Source organism: Vipera ursinii (assembly GCF_947247035.1).
Source record: "Vipera ursinii genome assembly, chromosome: 1".
NCBI lineage: Eukaryota > Metazoa > Chordata > Lepidosauria > Squamata > Viperidae > Vipera > Vipera ursinii.
Genome location: NC_139512.1, coordinates 228837224 through 228859061, shown reverse-complemented (window position 1 = coordinate 228859061; position 21838 = coordinate 228837224). Strand labels below are relative to the sequence as shown.

The following is a 21838-nucleotide window of genomic DNA, read 5'->3' as shown; positions in this document are numbered from 1 at the left end:
GCTGGAAAGCGAGAATTAGCTGGAAAGAGGAAGCTAAGAAGAAAGTGCCATTTGCTACCTGGAGGATTGGCTGTGGGCTGTTTGATTTTGCACTATTTATAATTGAGAAGAATGCTTTGCTTTTGGTTTTGGAGTTATTTGTGGTTTAGGGCATCCATACGAATGACCCTAGAAGTGTCTTCTAAGCTGCAAATAAAGGTGTTGGGCTTTGGGACGAGAGCTGCTTCCAGATCCTTTACATAAATATCCTTTAAGAGTCTTTTCCCATTGACTGAAGCTCTTGCCAGAACGACTTAATGTCACAATCTTGTTGAAATGTGCAATTGAAAGAAATTTGCCATTTCTCTCCTCACTATATGTTCAGTGAGATTTGGCACACGTGCACTTTGTGTTCAGGAAACCAACTGGCTTCTAGATATATAAGGAGAAAGCCCCATAAGATTAATTGAAGAAATTTCACTGATTACTGCGAACCATACAACCAGATGAACAACTTGTACAGTGAGTATCTGGGCTTGTTTGTCCTCATTATATGTGAAAATATCTTTGGTTCCTGGAGAAAGTTGCCCTCTTGTTGGTTGGAATGGGGTGCGGGGGGGGGGGAATTGAATTTAATAACTCAATGATTCCCAGGTGACACATGTCATTGACACTGCCTCTTCTGGCAGCAATAAAGAATTGGGCTCCTCAATTTATTTTGACAAAATTAATAAATAGCAAGTGGATCTGCCCGTGGAGGATTCAGAATTTCTTAACTGCGGTTGACAAATAAGTGTCCTCTGTGGCAAAGGCTTTTGGACTTTATCTAGAATTTTTATGGTGAAGTGGGCTGGGTCCATGGAACTGATTGAATTTCAGAATTTCAGCATTTAAGGTCTTATCCGCTGTTGATAATAATTATTTTTTGTATATGAATTTTGTATATGGGGGGGGTTTGATTCCTTCATGCTGGGGCTTTAATTATATTCAAGCTGGGAATAAAGTAGAAAGGCATGTTGCTAAAATAACAGGAAAGCAAAGGGCAGATTTCTTTCGTAATTCATTCTTACTTTCCTCAAGTTGATATAAGAATTAGGGTTTAAATCCTCCCAGATGCCTAAGGATCTACCTGTATGCGAAACTTGCTCAATACTATTTTGATGCCAAATGTTTGCTAGGTTCTGCTGCAGTAGCCCTTAACAGTTCCTATAACCATAACAAGTTTGTTTGCAAGGTTTGATAGACTGCTTTATTAGATTGTCTAAAACTGAACTGGCATGAGTTTTGATTGGGAAACTGGCTTATGGGAAAGTTGATGACTGAGTCTTTCTTCTATAAGCATTGCTTAACTAATTCTAGCACTTCATTCTAAATGGTTATTAGCCGTACTGGGACTAAAATAGTAAAATAGTACCGTATTTTCCGGCGTATAAGACGACTGGGCGTATAAGACGACCCCCTACATTTCCTGTTAAATTATAGGGTTTGGGCTATACTCGCCGTATAAGACTACCCCTCTTCCAACGCACACCAAATAAAAATAAAAAACATCAGATTTGATTTTAATATGGTAATTTTAATTCAAATGCTTATGACATGCAGGTGCTTAGTAGGAAAACTGTCAGTTATAAATATAAGGCTGTTTGTCATCAAACATGTAAACATAAAACAGTGCAAGTGGATTAAACTATAATAATAATAATAATAATAATAATAATAATAATAATAATAATAATAATAATAAGTTGGAGGGGACCTTGGAGGTCATCTAGTCCAACCCCCTGCTAAGGCAGGAAACCCTATACCATTTCAGACAAATGGCTGTCCAGTTTCTTCGTAAAAACTTCCAGTGTTGGAGCATTCACTACTTCTGGAGGCAGGTTGGTTAATTGTTCTAACTGTCAGGAAGTTTCTCCTTAGTTCTAGGTTGCTTCTCTCCTTGACTAGTTTCCATCCATTGCTTCTTGTCCTGCTTTCAGGTGCTTTGGAGAATAGCTTGGCTCCCTCTTCTTTGTGGCAGCCCCTGAGATATTGGAACACTGCTATCATGTCACCCCTCACCCTTCTCTTCGTTAAACTACACATACCCAATTCCAGCAACCGTTCCCTATTTTCCTAATTCACTTTTTCACTTTTCCTAATTCACTCTAAAGCTTTCCCTGCGCAGAGGCTTAAGTAACACCAGCTGCCTGCAATTAGTGCAGGTTCGCATCCCACCAGGCTCAAGGTTGACTCAGCTTTCCATCCTTCCAAGGTAGGTAAAATGAGGACCCAGATTGTTGGGGGCAATAAGCTGACTTTGTAATAATGCTGCTTGGGGGGGGGGGGGGTGAAAGCCCTAATAAATAGGCATATACACAGAATGAAGGCTATTGCTAAGCACATTGATTTGTGCTTTAAATTGTAAGCCACCCTGAGTCTTCGGAGAAGGGCAGGATATAAATGGGATTTTTTTTAAAAAAGGCCAAATGGGAGATCCGCTCCAGGTTTTCCAGCCTGCCCGCCCAGTTCTTGAGTCAAATGTGTCCTTAGAGCTAAGCCGCTGCTCTGGCTGCTGCCTTCCCCACCTGCCTTTCAAGTTGGGATATACTACAACTGCTCTTCAACTTTAGAAGGAAAGACACCCAGACCCCAGCCTGTAAAAAATCACAGACTGCAGCTTCTTCTCCAATTGGTCCCGCTTTCCCTGCGCAGACTAAATGGGAGATCCACTCCAGGTTTTCCAGCCAGCCCTGTCCCTAAATTTTCAGCACTCGTCGTAGATTTTCATGGGTTAAAAAGTAGTCTTATACGCCGGAAACTACGGTACATTGTTCCCTCCCTCCACTCTACTGTCAATACAAACAAATGATAAAAATAATATTTTCAGTATTGTATATTATTATTAATCAGAAAAACAGCAAGCAAATAGAGCCTGAATATCATCCCTATTATCATTTGCTCGGAGTAAAAAACAGAGGTTCCAGCATATACTCTAAATAAGAAGAAAAATGTGATAGGTCTTAATGTATGGATCTCCAGTTGGGGGCGGGCAGGGATCATAATAAGGGCAAAAACCTGTCACCCTACAGGAATCTCTGCTCCTTCATCATGTGTATTATGGTCCTTTATTTTAACTTCTGCCTAAAAATTAGTGGCAATGTTTTGTTTGATGTCAGAAACTGATGTTCCATTTACACATATAGACCTTAGGTCTGTACTTCCTTATCTTGTAGCAAAGCTTAAAGGTAAAGGTAAAGGTTCCCCTGCACATGTGTGCTAGTCGTTTCCGACTCTAGGGGCCGGTGCTCATCTCCGTTTCAAAGCTGAAGAGCCAGTGCTTGTCTGAGGACGTCTCCGTGGTCATGCATGGCTATTCTATTGTCATCACATGTAGTATGAAACACTGTGCTGCCTAAGTTGTCATCACAGGTGACAGAGGTAAATTCAGATACCTGGATGATGTTAAGAGGCTTTTCCTTCACTTCACAGTGGTGAGGACATTGTCTGAAGAGAGATGCACGCCCATTGCTTAAAACGTTAGTCTTAAAGGAGTTGATTTCAGACGGTGCGCATCCTATTTAATATACATCTCCCACTATTACCCAGCCTAGGTCAAGTCTTTGTGCATATGGGGCATCGTCAGGTCCTTCACACTGATGGCATATTCTATGAACTCTGAGAATGTCCCTTCCCAGCAAGACTAAGATGTCAGCATTCATGTCCATTGGTGGAATCTCAGTAGCCAGGTGCCTTAAGTGGGGATGGTGATACGCAGTTTCTGGGGTGGGAATCTCTTCTCTGTTGTCTGGTATTTGGTCACACTCAACCAATGATGGCAATAGTATGCCCTTAATTCAGGTCTAAAACGACCAAATCTTTATCGATAGAGAATTTTAAAAATGGGTAACAGTGCTTGGCCATTGGATTGTGATCAGTCAGCATACACTCACTCAATCAATCAATCATTATTACGGTTTTTGGGACAATCCAAGATACAGCATTTCACTGACTTGTGATCATAAACTATAGACATTACAGTATTTTAGTGTAAATATGCAAGTGAAAGACAACAGTGATCATGATTATCTGGACCCGTACCAATCGGGCTTCAGGCCCGGACACAGCACGGAGACGGCATTGGTCGCGCTGGTGAATGATCTCTGGAGGGCTAGGGACAGGGGTTGCTCCTCTGTCCTGGTCCTATTAGATCTCTCAGCGGCGTTCGATACCATCGACCATGGTATCTTACTGCGGCGTCTCAGGGGGCTGGGAGTGGGAGGCACCGTTTTACGGTGGTTCTCCTCCTACCTCCAGGGCCGCTCGCAGTCGGTGTTGACAGGAGGGCAGAGATCCGCCCCGAGGTCTCTCATTTGTGGAGTCCCTCAGGGGTCGGTTCTCTCGCCTCTCCTGTTCAACATCTATATGAAGCCGCTGGGCGAGATCATTCGTGGTTTTGGGGTGGGGTATCATCAGTACGCTGATGATACCCAACTTTTTCTTTCCACCCCGAACCAACCCAGTGATGCCCTCTCCGTGATGTCCCGATGCCTGGAGGCGGTTCAGGTCTGGATGGGGAGAAACAGGCTTCGTCTCAATCCCGCCAAGACTGAGTGGCTGTGCATATCGGCATCTCGGGTTAACCAAGTTATTCCATCCTTAATGATGGGGGGTGAGGTGTTACCCCCCGTCGATAGGGCTCGCAACTTGGGCGTCCTCCTGGATTCACGGCTCAATTTTGAAGATCACATAGGAGCCGTGACCAGGGGGGCTTTTGCCCAGGTTCGCCTGGTGCGCCAGTTGCGTCCCTATCTGGACCGAGACGCCCTACGCACAGTTACTCATGCGCTTGTGACCTCCCGTTTGGACTACTGTAACGCTCTCTACATGGGGCTGCCCTTGAAGACCACTCGGAGGCTTCAACTGGTGCTGAATGCGGCCGCGCGAGTTGTAATGGGGGCTTCCCGATACTCCCATGTAACACCTCTACTCCGTGAGCTGCATTGGCTTCCGGTTGCCCTCCGGGTGAAATTCAAGGTGCTGGTTATCACCTATAAAGCCCTACATGGCCTGGGTCCGGGATATCTGAGGGAACACCTGCTGCCGGCATCAAATGCCCTTCGCCCAGTGCGCTCCCACAGGGAGGGTCTGCTCAGGGTCCCGCCGGTAAGAGACTGCCGGCGGGTGACACCCAGGGATAGGGCCTTCTCGGTGGGAGCGCCTGCCCTCTGGAACCAGCTGCCAGTGGAGCTGAGAACTGCCCCCGACCTTCGATCATTCCGCCGGGGCCTGAAGACCTGGCTCTTCGAGCTCTCGGGCCCAGACTGAGGAGGAATTTTTAATTTGGGGTTCTTTTTAACTGACTACAGGGTTAATTTAATATTTTTTAATTTGGTTCTTAATTTTTGTATTTTGGATTTTTAATTCCCTGTAAACCGCCCTGAGTCCTCAGGGAATAGGGCGGTATATAAATATAACTAAATAAATAAAAATAAATAAATGCCCCCTTGATGCTTAAGATGAAACATATTCCAGCTAAAATTTTGCATATAGCTGGGTTGTTTAAACTCATCAACTGTAGCACATTACAGCTGTTACAGGTAGTCTTTGATTTACAACCACAATTGGGATTGAGATTACCATTGTAAGTCAGTATGGTCATAAAGCAAATCCTCACATGAGCAGATCTGATTTTACCGCTATTTTTTTTACCACAGTCATGAAGCAACTCACAGTGGTCATTAAACTGATCAAAACTGTTAAGTGAATCCAGCTTCGTGAATTTACTTTGTCAGAAGCCAACTGGGGAGGTCACAAATTGTGATCGCATGACCACACAATGCTGCAATTGTTGTAAATGCAAGCTGGTTGATGTGACCATGGGGGTACTGACAAGGTTCTAACTTCAAGGGCAGGTTATAAAGAACTTTTTCTGAGACCGTTGTAATTTTGAACCTTTGTTAAACAAATGACTGTAAGTCAAGGACTACTTGTATTAAGTATATCTTAATACTTCTTGCATCACTCTCTTTCCTCAATCTTATCCACTCATTATCAAATTCTGAATACTTGGATTGCTGTTTGTGAAATCAAAAGCTTGTGAAAAGTGGCTTTTTTGTTGTGTTATAATCTTTGTTAATATAACATGCACACTCTGCTAGATGATGATATATAACGGCTGATTGCGCTTATCCTTTGTGTTCCCTTGGCTGCTCTTTGTAAAAGAAAGGAAATGACTATTTAGTTACATAGAACTACATCCCTCAGGAAATTTATGTATGCTAGATTAAAATTTGGCATAATGTAAAGTAGGCCTGCACATTTTTATAGTGCTTGAGAAGTTTCGTAACAGGTCATTGGCAGAGTTATTGGTACCAGGTCCTGGATAAATAGTGATACCTTTCCAGAAATATCTTGTGTTACATTTCTGTTTTGTAGATTTGGATAAATGTTTATTTTCTGTATTTAAGTCGAATGCCACAAATATTGAAGAATATTTTGTTGAGCTATTGTTGAACTTGGCACTTTACAGATGGCTATGGGCTTTCATAATATTGATGATGACGAAAGGAAAAAAAATAAGCTTATACAGCTATATTTATTTAGTTAATCTGTCATTGTATAACTATTTTTTAAAATTATATTTTATTAAAATTCTACAAAAAAGGAAAAAACAAAATGATGAAAAAATATAGGAAAGAGAAGTGCAAAGGAAAAAGGAAAAAGAAAAATAAAAAAGCGTAATTTTTGATGTTTTTTTTTAAACAGTTACAAATACAAAATACATTAACCTTTTGATCTGAATCAAAATTCAGTAATAGACAGTATTTCTGAAATCATATATAGTGATTTTTTTAGTAGATTCATATAACATGATTCACAAAACTGCAGTTTAGAAGTGGGACCAAATATAGACTTAAAGGCCCATTGAAACTGCCATTTCAATTGAGCCCTGTGAGGTCTGTGGTGCTCTCTGAGCTTGGCTGTTTGCTTACAGACATTTCATTATTCAACTAAGCAACATCATCAGTGTTGGAAGGGAATGGGGTAACTCTCTGTTGATATACAAGTGGCTTGCCCTATGGTCTTGGTGGTTGTTTTATTAGACTATTGCTTATTGTTTGATTGTTTGTCTGATTGGTGGTTCCTTAACTGGAGTATTGGTTACTGGTTGATTGTTGACTTAGTATTAATCTTGGTATTAATTTATGCTTATTTGTTGCTGGGGAGGAGGTGTTTTGTTCCTTTTGTTTCCTTTTTGGCATTTTGATTATTGGTTTTGAATGATATCTAGATGTTGTTTATCTCTATGTGCCTGTTGATGGTCGATTTGTCTGAGTGCCAGGCTTGGCTAAATTGAGATCTTTGGCCCTTATGAGAAAATGAGCAGATTAAAGAGTGATATGCCACGTGAAGCTGAAGTAGCATCAGTGGTTTTGGAATATCTTTCTAGTATACTAGCATGAGCAATTCACTTAGAGTATCTTACCCTAGCTCTTGCAGAATCCTGAAGTTAGCACTGATTGGCAAAATAACTAATTCTTTGTAATCTGCTCATGCCCTAAACATAAATTTTAAATTGGCTTAGCATATAGAGCGGGAAAAATGTTTCACAATAGTTACTGTAGGAGAACAGCAGGTAGAGGTGGAGGGTGGAGTAAAATGCATTATCAGTTTTGACTCTTTGCATTGCTATAAGAGATCCAAGTCCAGCACACACATACCCAAATTCTTTTGATCCTTATTTAGCGCCAATTTAGTGCTGACTGTTGGTTGATCTGATTCTTGGGTAGAGGCTTTAATAGTTGTTTATACTGCAGTCTATGCGGATGATCCTGCTAAAATGGAGATATACAAAATGTTTTGAATTCAAAACTAGTTTCAAATCAGAAATATTTCAAGCTCAAACCATATCATCTTTGAGCATGAAAAGAGCTTTTGAATGGAAAGCAGTTCTAGAACAGTCACAAAAACAATTTCTGATTTCAAAGAATTATTCCTAACTTGAAATGTTTTGCACCCTTCTAGCTGTAAATTGGATTTATAAAGCAGTGTGATTTGCCCTGAAATGTACTATAATTATTTGAACAGATTTATCTATTTTTTTGAACTAAGACTGGTTCTAGTGAATTGCAGAAGGCCGTTTTGTATTTTTCACATTCTTTTGGGGACTTTGTTGGATTAGCCTTCCTTACTTATCCCACACTTACATAACAGAACAAAGTTTCTAGAAGGTACCATTTTTTTGAAAAAGTGTCTTAGAGCTCAACCTGTACAGGATTCTTCATATGATTTTATCTCGTATACAAATTTTACTACACAGTAGAATAAAATGTGCACATATTTCTGTATACCCGAGGCAATTTTTGTATTCTGATCTATTTAAAGTTTTGGAATGCAGGCCTTTGTGATACTGATTTCTAATAATAAGTATTCACCACAGGAACAATGTGTGAGAGTTCCTCAACTCCTTGTATATAACCAGGCTTGTATTGCATGCAGTTGGTTGTGTAGTTGATAAATGTCTGATATACCTAGGAATTTTGACAGATATGGCTCAATCCAAGACACTGATAGAATATCTCAGTATATTATAGATGGAGGTTTTACTGTGTTGAAGTTTTGACTGTTATGACACTTAGTGGTAGAGGACCCTATTAAGACTAGTTTCTTATGATTAAGGCTCTTCAGATTAAAAAAATAGTATTTTAGGGTCTATCTTCAATCCTAACTCACTAAAGATAATTTAGTTATATAATACAACTAGCTGAACCAATCCGTTAAACTGATTAGTCTTACAGGAAGCCATAACCATTTATGTACATTGCTTTCACATTTTCTTATATCATTGTTTTAATGTTGTAATATTTTGTATTTTCCCCAGTCTATTTTAGGATTTGAAGGACACAAAATACTGTATACATGGCAAAGAACATAACATTTCTTCAGACAGTTTTAATGTTCTTACTACACGGTTGCATATTGGCTGAAGGCGGTGATACAAGAGCAAGTAAGATTTTTGCTAACGAGAGCTACTTAATAAAATATAGAAACTTTCCTTAGACAGGTCTCCATTCTCTGTTCTGCTTGATATGACCTCTACTTGATATTGTTAACATCACGTTGTAGTTTCACATTGCAGTTTTTGCAGTTGTCTGATTGCAATGTTTAAGATAGTCCTAAGTGGAACAGAAACCTCTAGAATTTTATATTTCTGTATGATCTCATCGGTATTTAGATCAAAACTAGAAAACTTTCAAGAGTCTGCTGTGTCTATTTTTCTTTGTTTGACTCACTATGAATATCAGATCTCTTGTTGAAAAAAATATGATTAGGTGAGCTGCAGGAACATACCATATTACTTATCTCTAAGCCAATAGTCTTCCATGTACAGTAAGTTATTCCGTTTGGTTACATAATGTTAAGCTGTAGATGAGTGATATATGTGAATTAAAGCTATAATAAAATATTGCAGTTTGGAAGAAAGCCTAGATTTCATTCCATTTCTATCTTCAGATATATTTCTCTCTCTCAACAATCTACACCCATTAAGCATTTACAGGCCTCCATGGGCTTGTTTAAGCATTATTATTTAAGCCCCTACCTTTTCCAATAATTTTTCTAAGGAAAGCTTTATGTTTTCAGACCGGGATTTTTCCACAGATGCTGATAGCGTCTCCTCATGTATACCGTACATGATTCCATTTTGGCTGCACAATCAGTAGCATTCAGAATTCTTAGATGAGCTTAAATGCAAAAAATACTGTACTGGGTTTAGTTGAGGATTCTTTGAATCTTAACCCTAAGCCTAACTCTAACTTGATCGCAAATCTAAATCTCTTGTGTTTTACAGTACGTTATTGAAATACCCCAACAGTCAATTTTTAGCCTCTTCAGCGAAAATTATACACAATGATGCCTAGGAGAAAAAACATCTCCTTGCAATATCTTCAAGCTAAACCATACTTTGTTTTATATGTACACTGTAATTGGTTAAACCCAACAATAAAAACTGTCAAATTCTGAGTCGTCTATAAATTATTTTTTGTAGGGCATTCTATATATGCCTGAAGTGACAGTAGATGTTCATTGAAAATATCACAATATTTCTAGAGTAGCTTTGAAGTTAAAGTTATAAAATGCTTTCAAATACAATGAGTAAGGTAATTGAAATGTCAGCAAAACCCATTGTAAACCAGTGCAGGTGTTAACAAGGGGTGCAGTGGCTCAGTGGTTAAAAACATTGAGTTTGTCAATTGGAAAGCTGACAATCTGAGTTCGAGACCTGAGTGCTGTGCAATGGGATGAGCTCCCGTTCCTTCCCCCAGCTTCTGCCCACCTGGCAGTTTGAAAGCATGCAAATGCGAGTAGATAAATAGGTATCACTTCAATGGGAAGGTTACAGCTTTCTGTGCACCTTGGCATATAGTCATGCTGGTCACATGACCACGGAAATGTTTTCAGATAATGCTGGCTCCCCTGGCTAAGAAATGGAGATGAGCACTGCCCCCTAGGGTTGGAAAAGGGGAAACCTTTACCTTTTTCCTCTACAGAAGTTAAAAGCCTGGACACTTTTTAAAAAGTCTTTATCTAGTACTTGGGGAAAATACAAACAAGGTTGCATGGTTGAAAAGGTCCTTTCAACCATGACTTCCTCAAAATTTTCCTATCAAATATTTCAGTCCTAAATATAAAGTTACAGTAAATGTGATTTAAAATTTAAAAGTTATTATGCTATTTGTAATGTCTCAAGGAAACCCTTTTGACTTGGGCATTAAGTTACAGTGGCCCTATGTTCTTTAGATTCCTTTATTTTTTCAAAAGCTCACTCTTGTAATTTGTTTTGGTCATTTAATTTTTAAATTTTATTTTATTTATTTATTTGATTTTTAATCCCATCTTTATAAGTAAATCAAGATGTTGAACATACATAATACTCCTTCCTCTTCCTATTTGCCCCACAATGGCAACCCTGTCACTCACCAGTTTTCATATCTAAGGAGGGACTAGAACTCACAGTCTCCTGATTTCTAGGCCAGCATCTTAACCACTGCACCAAACATGTACCAAGTTTTTAATCATACAAATGATACCACTTAATGCATAGGTTTTCATGTTCATGTGAAAAGTATGGAAATTAATTAGTCTTTTAAAAATTAATTTATATATACTGTTCGATTTGAGATATTTTGTTTGAACGTGTTTTTGACCAGTTTTTCTTGGTTTTGCCCTTGAATTTTCCTTTGAAAGCAAAGTCGTAAACGTAAACATTTTTTAAAATCCTTATGAACCTCTTTCAGGGGTGTCCTTTTTTCAGATTGATCCTTTATTTTTTTCCATGAAAAAACTTTTCATTCCCAGCCATGTGAATGTGCCTTGTTATACAATTTGGGGAAAAAAACGCTCAGGAGAACAAAACCTTTCTCACATGTTGCTTCTTTTATTCAGTCCCATACTCCATTCCTGAAAAGCTTTTAGGTTTCTTTGTGATGTAGATTTGGGCTCCCTTTCAACTTTTGGGTCATTTGGCCCAAAGATCTCCTTGTGAAGTGAGGTGTTTAGACCTCCATCTTAGTCTTTTCTTGTTGTAAGATTGGGAAAAAGAGTAGTTTTGCATTGCAAGATTATTTTCAATGAATATGGGGAATTTGGAAACCTGCACACTTGAATATCATTTGGGAGAAGAATATAATATTTACAATAAATATATGGAGAATCCTGAATTACTGGAAAAGTTTGCTACATAATTCATTTTAAGAGCATCAAATGTGGAGAACCAAGAATTGATATAAGGCTATGAAGGGAATTTCTGGATGTATTGCTCTGGGAAATGTTCTCAGAGGATTAGGTGGGAGTGTTTTACTAAGTGCTTTCTCCCTAATGAAGTATAGATAGTCCTCTACTTACGACCAGTTGTTTAATGGCAAACCAGGCCCATTTGGGAGATTGTATGCAGACGTATGACCGCAAGATATGCTTAAAAACTGACATTAAAAATGGTCCAAAAAGTGGGTCGTGTGGTGCCTTGTCTTACAATCGCAATGACTTAACGACTGAAATTCAGGTCACACTTGTGGCAGTAAGTTGAGGACTACCTGTAATAAACCCACAAACTGCTCAGTAGGATTTTAACAGTATTTAGTCATATTGTGCGTAGTGTGGAAAAGTGATGTGTATTGCTATATTTCCATTAGTCAGATGATTAACTAATCTGTTTGAAAGATTTGATATCTGAAGACAAAGCATGATTCTACTAGTTTAGTTAATTAATAAATCTAGGAAAAATACCCATTTTTTTCCTAAGAGAAAATAAAATATACTTGTGACTGGGCATGTGGCATAGAATATAGCCATAGCTACAGAATCTACCAGTATTGAGCTTTTCCCAAAAAACTGAACTCATAAACATCCTTTTACACTGTACTCTTGTATATGAAGTACAAAAATAATGAATTATGAGTGCTTTTCTATTTTTTTTACTGATGTGGAGTTATTGTTCTAATCACATATTTACTGTAAGTTTGTTTAAAAGTTGATTCAATGTACTAAGGCCATTCTGGAATTCTAGCCCTCCAAAACTGAGAATAAAGTACAAGTTTCTGCCATTTTTAATCACATTTTAAGGCTACCTGAATTCCACAATATGGATTGAAATGACTAAGTCTTAAAAGTCAGTTGTGATTAACTAACTTGTTGTTACAGTAGGTTGTAGCTTATCTTGTCTAGACATGAAATTCAGGAAAAAACCCCAATATATTTTTATCTAGAAATAAGTACAGTTACATTTGATGAGGTTGCCATCCTAGTTTACAGTCTAAAGGATGCTAACTATCTTGGATTATGGTGATAAAGATACAACTAAAATACTTTTCTCTCTGTTTGTTTTAGGTTGCCGAACAGCCCCAGCAGATTTAGTTTTCATCTTGGATGGCTCCTACAGCGTTGGCCCAGAAAACTTTGAAATAATCAAAAGATGGCTGTTCAATATTACAAGTAACTTTAACATAGGACCAAAATTTATTCAGGTTGGAGTAGTACAGTACAGTGATTATCCTGTACTTGAAATTCCTCTGGGTTTTTATGATTCCAATGAAAATCTAATCAGAGAAATGACATATGTACAGTATTTGGGTGGAAATACAAGAACAGGCAAAGCCATTCAATTTGCCATGGACCATCTATTTGGTAAATCAGAAAGATTCCTTACAAGAATTGCAATTGTTCTAACTGATGGTAAGTCCCAAGATGAAGTCAAAGAGATTGCTGCTGAAGCCAGGAGAAATAGGATCACATTGTTTGCCATTGGTGTTGGTTCTGAAACCGAAGAGGATGAACTGAAAGCAATTGCCAATAAACCCGCTTCCACATATGTGTTCCATGTTGCAGATTATATGGCAATATCCAGAATAAGGGAAGTAATAAAGCAGAAACTCTGTGAAGGTAAATATTAATCATTCTTTGTAGAGCACTTCTGTTTTAAATGTATGAGGTGCTGTTGTGTACTAATATAACGTTTTAAGTATTATGCTTAGGTGGGGTGACAGGAGATACCTAATAGGGACTGTTCTCTTAGTTATACTAAAACAACCTGTATTTCAGTGTCATAAATGTTGACTTCCTTGACTTATGACCACAATTGAGCCCACAATTCTGAGATAGTTGTTAAGGGAGTTTTGCCCCATTTTATGACCTTTCTTGTCATAGTTGTTAGGTGAATCACTGTAGTTGTTAAGCTAGTATCACTGTTGTTAAGTGAATCTGGCTTCCCCATTGACTTTGCTTGTCAGAAGGTCACAACAGGTGATCACATGATCCTGGGACACTACAGCCGTCATAAATATGAGTCAGTTGCCAAGTTGCATTTCAATTTTGATCATGTGAACATGGAGATGCTGCAATTGTCTTAACAGTGAAAAATAGTCATGTCACTTTTTTCAGTGTCATTTTAACTTCAAATGGTCACTAAACAAACGTTGTAAGTTGAGGATTACTTGTAATCAAAGCTTTGGGTCAACATTTGTATAACTGTTTAGGCAGCAGCCAAGACTGTTGCCATGTTGAGAGTTGTTGATGTCTTTGATTTGCCAGTGTAAGTATGTGTAAAATTCATCAGATGTTGGCCTGCTCACTGAAGGACTGGGGATGTTACAATAAAAGGAAGAGGGCAAAAGGATATGATTCCCTTTTGATTCTTCCAAAGGAAGGATCCTTACTCCTGAAGGGGAATATAGTGATATCTTCTCTGGAGGACCAATGCTGTGGCATCTCAGTGATATAAGCCGAAGTGGTTGTATTCAGTTATCATTTGACAATTATTTTGCTTCTTTAGTAGCTTTGGAAAGAGATGTCAAGGGATTAAACCCAATGGAAGGTAATCGAATTACTTGGCTTGTGATTTTTGCAAAAAATAAATCGCAATTCCCAAATTACATTGTTTGTGTTTTTAAAAATCTAGTTATACAGTCATTTGTATGCCTGCTCTATTGATTACAGGTAGCTTATACCAGGGCTTTTCAACCTTTTCACCCATTGTACCACTTTTAGGATAAGGCAATATCCAAGTACCACCAGTCACCCAGCAAGGTGTCAAAAACTTGACCAAAAAGAAAAAAAATGATAAAATACAAGTAGTCCGCGACTTACAACAATTCGCTTAGTGACTGTTTGAAGTTACAATGGCACTGAAAAGTGAATTATGACCATTTTTCACACTTATGACTGTTGCAGCATCCCCAGGGTCATGTGATTTACATTTGGATGCTTGGCAACTGATTCATACTTATAACATTCAGTGTCCCAGGGTCATGTGATCAATGGCCAGGTCATCATTCAGATTGTGGGGTGCCTGTGGGGGGGGATCCGTGGGTCTCTGGTGGAGGGGAGTGGGACTGGGATGGGTGCCTTCCCTCTCTCCCATTCATTGTCCCTTCCTTCCTTCCTTCCTTCTTTCTTTCTTTCCTTCCTTCCTTCCTTCCTTCCTTCCTTCCTTCCTTCCTTCCTTCCCTCCCTCCCTCCCTCCCTCCCTCCCTCCCTCCCTCCCTCCCATTGTCCTGTGCTACGCCGCCCAGATCCCAGCCTGGTTTTGGCAGGTAGCAGCGTATTCTCATCCACACAGAGTGGCCGGGCAAAGTAAAACCACTGATATCACGGCCCTGCCTGTGCACACACAAAGGCAGAGGAGAGTGCATGTGCCTCAGCCTCTGCGCGCACACACAGGCAGGGTGGGGATGTCACTGGTTCACCTTCTGTTTTCAGGCATGTACATTACAAACCGGCTACTTCTCCCAGTCATTTTTCCCCTACCAGAGCCCAGCGTTTGAGCCAGGTTCCCCAATCCTTTCCATGTACATCGTTCTTCCCATACCTCTCCCCAGCACTGTCAAGAGATACCCATTTCTGGCCGCATTGTTACCGTTCTTAAGTTACATTTGCACCCGCCCGAAGGAAGAGAGCGACGTTGTTATCCCTCCTCCAAAGGAAACAAACCCACATTGCCACCAAGTCACCCTTCCTTCGGGCAAAGTAATCTCTGGACCCAACTTTGAGACTGTTTTAACCTGAAGCAGAGATTCGGAGAGCTGTGTCACTCTCACCGTTTGGATTCTACTTTTACGCCCTGGGAGCAGCTTGCCTTTCAAACCTCCGATATATAACAGAAGGGGAAACCCGCTGCAAAGGTGCATCTCGCAGAGTCTTTCCCAAGCGACGCCTGTGCTCCACCACTGCAGAAAAAGAAGCGCCATGTTTCCCACCAGTGCAGTCAGCCCGGGTCCTGTGAGAGGCTGAGTGGGAACTGTTATGTCAGTAGCTTTGTTGCAAATATGTCAGTAGCTGGTTGCAAAGAAGGTTCCTTGAAGCGGGAGATTCTGGTGCAACTATTGGTTAAAGTTGTAAAGGTGGGAAAACCCGGACTTATGATTGGATACAGTTTAAACAGCTCTAGTATAAAAGCCAGAGTCATTTTGACAGTTGTCAGTTGACATATGTGTATTGAATAAACCTTTTTGCTGTTAACCTCTCTGAGTCATTCGTCTGCCTGAACCAAACAACTGGCGACGAAGGTGGGATAGACGGCGGACTAGAGAAGGATCGGCGGAACAGCTGCGCGTAAGGCGGTAAATTTAAAAAGAATTCACAGTCAACCACAAGCGGCCGCGGCGGAATCAACAATCCTCCGAATGGCGCAAATTGGGTCCTTAAAAGAATTCGATCCAAACTTCCCAGAGGACTGGGAAGAATATGTGGGACAGGTCGAAGGGTTTTTGCTCATTAATGGCATAACCGATGACCGAAAAAAGGCGGCTGCCTTACTAACCATTTGCGGCACACCAGTGTATCGAGTTGCTGTGGGACTTTGTCAACCACTGCCGGTATCTAGCGTTCCGTATGCCGATTTATTGGCCAAATTAAAAGTACACTTTACGCCAAGGAGATCAGAACTCTTTTGGCGGCGCATTTTCGAAAAACGGAATCAGAGACCGGGCGAGTCAATCCAAAAATTCGTTGCTGCAGTCAGAGAAGCAGCGGTACGTTGCAAGTATTACAACTTAGAAATAAGAATTCGGGACAGAGTGGTGCTGGGCTTGCGAGACGAGCAATTACAAAATAGAATTATCGCTAAGCCCACCAGTGACTTGCAAGAAGTACTCGAACTCTTGACTTATGAATCCACCGGGTATCGCGACCCCCCCCCGAAATAGCATGGCCGCTTCTACCGAAATAAATCAAGAAAGCCTTGTGGACTGCGGGGAGGTGGACCAACAATGGGAAGCCGACATTGCCGAAGTCACCAGACAGTTTGGAAAAATGGCGGCAAAACCATCCCGAAGCGACGGACCTGAACCGAGTCGTCGATTCCAAACGACAACACCACAACGACAAACAACAACAACCCAACGACAACTGAGAGACACTGCAACGAGACCGCGCGACAGCGACAACAGATGCAGCAGCTGTGGGGGCAATCATCCCCGAGCAACTTGGAGATTCCGTTCTGCCAGATGCAGATTGTGCGGGAAGACCGGCCACATTCAAGCCATTTGCAGGGGTCGTGCACGCGACAATCGTCTTCACGAAGTCGATGTTTGGCCCGAAGGTAAGGTAACCCCTTACTATAGTGGCAAAGAGACCCCTAGACCTTGGGCTCAATACCCGAACCGCGGGGAGGTGGCACGAGTCAATCACAGTAGAAAGGGGAAAATTAACAATATTTTGGGATCAAAATTAAAAATTGTAGTCCAGTTGCAAGGAATTCCTTGCAAAATGGAAATCGATTCTGGGGCCTCAGTGTCCATAATATCCAGTGAAACCCTTAAAAAGATTGAACTAAAAAGTGGCCGAAAGATTCCACTTAGTTCAACCAAAATTCAATTGACCGACTTCCAAAAAACCCCAATAAAAATTAAGGGAAAAGTTACCCTTAGAGTTAAATATAAGGGGTTTAATGGAGCACTAGATTTAATAGTTACAGAAGGCCATAGAACTAGTTTAATAGGCCTTAACTGGTTCCCTGCCCTGGGAATTTGGGTAGGGGGAATAAACACAGTTATTAATAATAAGACCCTCAAATCAGTCTGCGATGAATTCGCAGATGTATTTGATGGGTCTTTGGGTAAATATAAAGGGCCCCCAATTAATTTTAATTTAGACCCATCGGTTAAACCCATCAGGCTTAAGGCCCGAAGGGTGCCTTTCGCCCTTAAGCAAAAAATCGAGGCCGAGCTCGATAAGCTTGTAGGCCAAGGCGTCCTAGAACCGGTCACACCCCTTAAACCTAATGGGGATGTGAGGATCTGCGCTGACTACAAAGCCACCCTGAACCTCGGAATGAAAAAACATGCTTACCCGGTCCCGACGGTGAAGCAGGTCCTCGCCACGATACAAGACGGCGCCATATTTGCCAAGTTAGACTTGGCGCAGGCGTATTTGCAACTTACTGTTTCCAGGGAGGCTGCTGAAGCTCAAACTATTGTTACCCACAAGGGGGCGTTCCGAGTCCACAGACTGCAATTTGGTATTGCAGCAGCTCCAGGCATCTTCCAGGAGGTGATGAAGAGGACCTTAAAGGGCATACCTGGTGTATGCCCTTACTTTGATGATGTTCTAATAGCTGGAAGAAATGAAGAAATATTAGCTGAGCGTCTGGAACAGGTATTGGGAAGATTTAGGGGGGCTGGACTTAAATTAAAAAAGGATAAATGCTGTATTGGGGTTAAATCCACAGAATTTTTAGGATTTAGGATAGATAAAAATGGAATTCACCCTACACCTGATAAAATTAAGGCAATTAAATTGGCACCAGAACCAAAAAACAAGGCTGAATTACAAGCCTTTTTAGGATTAGTTAACTTTTATCATACATTCTTGCCTCATAAAGCTGCCATAGCAGAACCACTACATAGACTATTAGATAAAAAAAACCATGGCAGTGGCATGATAAACATAGAGTCAGTTTTCAAACATTAAAAGATATTCTTTCAAGCCAATCCACAGTAACTCATTTTATTGAGAATAAACCAATCTATTTAGCTTGTGATGCTTCACCTTATGGTGTGGGGGCTGTTATCAGCCACTTGGATAGTCAAGGTATTCAAAAGCCAATTGCATACTATTCCAGGACGCTTACCAAAGCTGAACGGAATTATGCACAGATTGATAGAGAAGTATTAGCAATCGTGGCAGGAGTAAAAAAGTTCCATGATTACCTTTATGGTAGGAACTTTACCATACTCACTGACCACAAACCGTTATTGGGACTGTTTACCACTGATAAACAGACACCCCAAATAATGTCTCCCAGAATGCTGAGGTGGTCAATTTTCCTCTCAGCATATTCATTCTCACTTCAACACAGACCTGGTAAGGAAATGGGCCATGCAGATGCCCTTAGCAGACTGCCCTTAACCAACACAGAGGAGGACCCTGCTCCAGTTGGACAAATTATGTCATTACAGGAAATTCCTGAATGCCCTTTAACTGCTAAAGAAATAGCTGAGGCTACCAAAAAAGACCATATCCTCAAAAGGATCATGGCCTGGGTTCTTAGTGGGTGGCCTAGTACTAACCCTGATGCCAAGTACATTCCATATTTTAGGAGGAAGAATGAACTATCATCCCATTTGGGATGTATATTGTGGGGCAACCGTGTTGTCATTCCTGAACTCCACAGATCTACAGTTTTAACGGAATTACATGAGGGTCACCCTGGAATAGTACGTATGAAGGCATTAGCTAGAAGTCACTTGTGGTGGCCAGGACTTGATAAAGATATTGAAGAATGTGTTTCAGGATGTTATTTGTGTCAGCGATCTAGACCTGAGCTGCCACACACACACACTCATAAGTGGGAATTGGCCAGGAATCCTTGGTCTAGGATTCATATTGATTTTGCTGGACCTTTTCAAGGTTTAACCTTCCTAGTTGTGGTGGACAGTTTCTCTAGGTGGCTAGAGGTAGTGCCTGTTAGTTCAATGACATCTTGTAGAACAATACAGGTCTTAAGGGGCCTCTTTGCCACTCATGGGTTACCTGATGTGATTGTATCGGATAATGGGCCCCAATTCACCTCTGTTGAATTTCAGGATTTCCTCAGGGCCAACTCGATTAGACATGCAACATCAGCACCCTTCCACCCGTCCACCAATGGCTTGGCTGAACGCAATGTGAGAACCACCAAAGACGCCTTGAAGCGAATCATCCGTGGCGATTGGCACCAAAGACTGGCAGACTTTTTGCTGACCCAACACACAACCCCTTGCACGGCTACCGGGAAAAGCCCGGCGGAAATGAGGTGGGGCAAACGGCTAACCACCAAACTGGACAGGTTACATCCTGACAAACTACCCTCAAGTGCTGAACCTGACATTCCAAACAGGTCCTTCAAAATTGGAGACTTAGTCTGGGCCAGAAACTATGGACAGGGGGACAAATGGGTTCCGGGGGTGGTCACTGACATAATGGGGCCGTTGTCTTACACCATTGAGGGGGAAGGGAATAGAATAAGTAAAAGACATATTGATCAGCTAAGGAAGAGAGTTATTGGAAGTATGCCAGTAGATGGGGGTCAAAGCGTACACGGGGGGGACACTGCATCTTGGCTTAATCATAACAACTTGCCAGCTAGTGGGGAAGCGGAAATTCAAACCAGTGTGTCCACAGCTAACCCACAACATGGTCAAATTGACTGGGAGCTGTCCTCTATGAGCAGGCCTGCAATACCTGAGCAACAACATCAAATACAACAACAATCACAATCTGTTAGTAGAGAAGCGTCAGAGCCTGTAATTCAAAATTCCAGACCCATAAATATAAGCCAGCCAAGCAGACAGTCAGTTAGCAATGACTTAAGTAACCAAACCAATAGATACCCATCTAGGGTCCATAGGCCACCCAAATACTTGAGAGATTACGTCAACAAATAACATCAACTGGGGGGGAAGGGGTGTTATGTCAGTAGCTTTGTTGCAAATATGTCAGTAGCTGGTTGCAAAGAAGGTTCCTTGAAGCGGGAGATTCTGGTGCAACTATTGGTTAAAGTTGTAAAGGCGGGAAAACCCGGACTTATGATTGGATACAGTTTAAACAGCTCTAGTATAAAAGCCAGAGTCATTTTGACAGTTGTCAGTTGACATATGTGTATTGAATAAACCTTTTTGCTGTTAACCTCTCTGAGTCATTCGTCTGCCTGAACCAAACAGGAACGAAGCAGCCCTAGGATCTGTGCTGCGGAAAAGCCGCAAGTGCCGGTGTCGCCTGGGCTCCTGCCCAGCTCACTTGCTTGCAGAAAAGAGGCTGCTTGCTAAATGAGCTGGGCAGCAGCCCGGGATCAGCATTTCTGAGCATGACTTCTGAGTGCGACTCAGCTGATCTTGGGCTCCTGCCCAGCTCACTTAGCAAGTAGCTTATTTTCCGCAAGCAAGTGAGCCAGGCAGGAGCCCGGGATTACCGTATCTAAGCCCGATTTCTGAGCGCGACTCAGCTGTTCCCGGGCTCCTGCCCGGCTCACTTGTGGAAAAGAGGCTGCTTGCTAAGTGAGCTGAGCAGGAGCCCAGGATCAGCTGAGTCATGCTCAGAAATCGCGCTCAGAAACACTGATCCTGGGCTCCTGCCTGGCTGAGACACCAGATTTGAGCTGCCGACCAGAGGAGAACACCGCTGATCAGCTGGAAGGCTGGGATGCCGCCGGCCAGCTGGAAATCCCAGTGGGCGGCCCTGACGCGACTGAACAGCCGGGAGCATTGGGAACCTTCTCTCGTGGCTGCCAGTCAGCTGGGAGTGCTGGTGCTTTTGAGCAGGAGCGGCTGTCAAGCCCTGGGCTCCCAGCTGACTGGCAGCCCCGAGAGAAAGTTGCCGACGCTCCTGGCTATTCGGCAGTGTCAGGGCCGCCCACCGGGTCTTCCAGCTGGCCGACAGTGTCTGATCCGGAGTCCCAGTCTCCCTGCTTATAAGTTGTGTTCTCCTCTGGTCGGCGGCTCAAATCCGGAGTCTCAGCCTCCCAGCTGATTGGTGGAGCAATGAGCAGCTGGCAGGCCAGGTAGCCAGGTTGCTGCACGGATTCCCCCCCCTCAGTTGATTGTCGAGCCCGGGGCTTGACAGTCGCTCCTGCTCAAAAGGCAGGGTTCGGCGGCCGGCAAGGCGCTCGCACGGGGCTCTCCCGGGGGTGGCGGGCTGAACGGGGACTGGCCTTGCCCTCTCAGCATTAGAGTGGCACCCGTGGAGGTGGCCTAGGGCAAGTACGGCAAGGCTGCTTCTGCTCGAAAGGCAGAGTTTGGCGGCCAGTGAGACACTCGTGTGGGGCTCTCCTGGGGCTGGCAGACGATGGGGGAGGAGCAGGCTGATCGCCTTACAGGTACCTGGAACTCTGATGCGCCTTCCCGGGCAT

General features: G+C 41.9%; 1 protein-coding gene across 1 annotated transcript in view; it reads left to right on the top strand.

The window, feature by feature from the left end:
• Positions 1 to 21838, top strand: part of COL21A1 (collagen type XXI alpha 1 chain) — a 110126-nt gene that overhangs the window by 13556 nt on the left and 74732 nt on the right. Inside the window, 2 exon segments of the mRNA XM_083349123.1 lie at positions 8843 to 8968; positions 12847 to 13398. Coding sequence (XP_083205249.1) covers positions 8881 to 8968; positions 12847 to 13398 — 640 coding nt within the window. The 5' untranslated portion in view covers positions 8843 to 8880.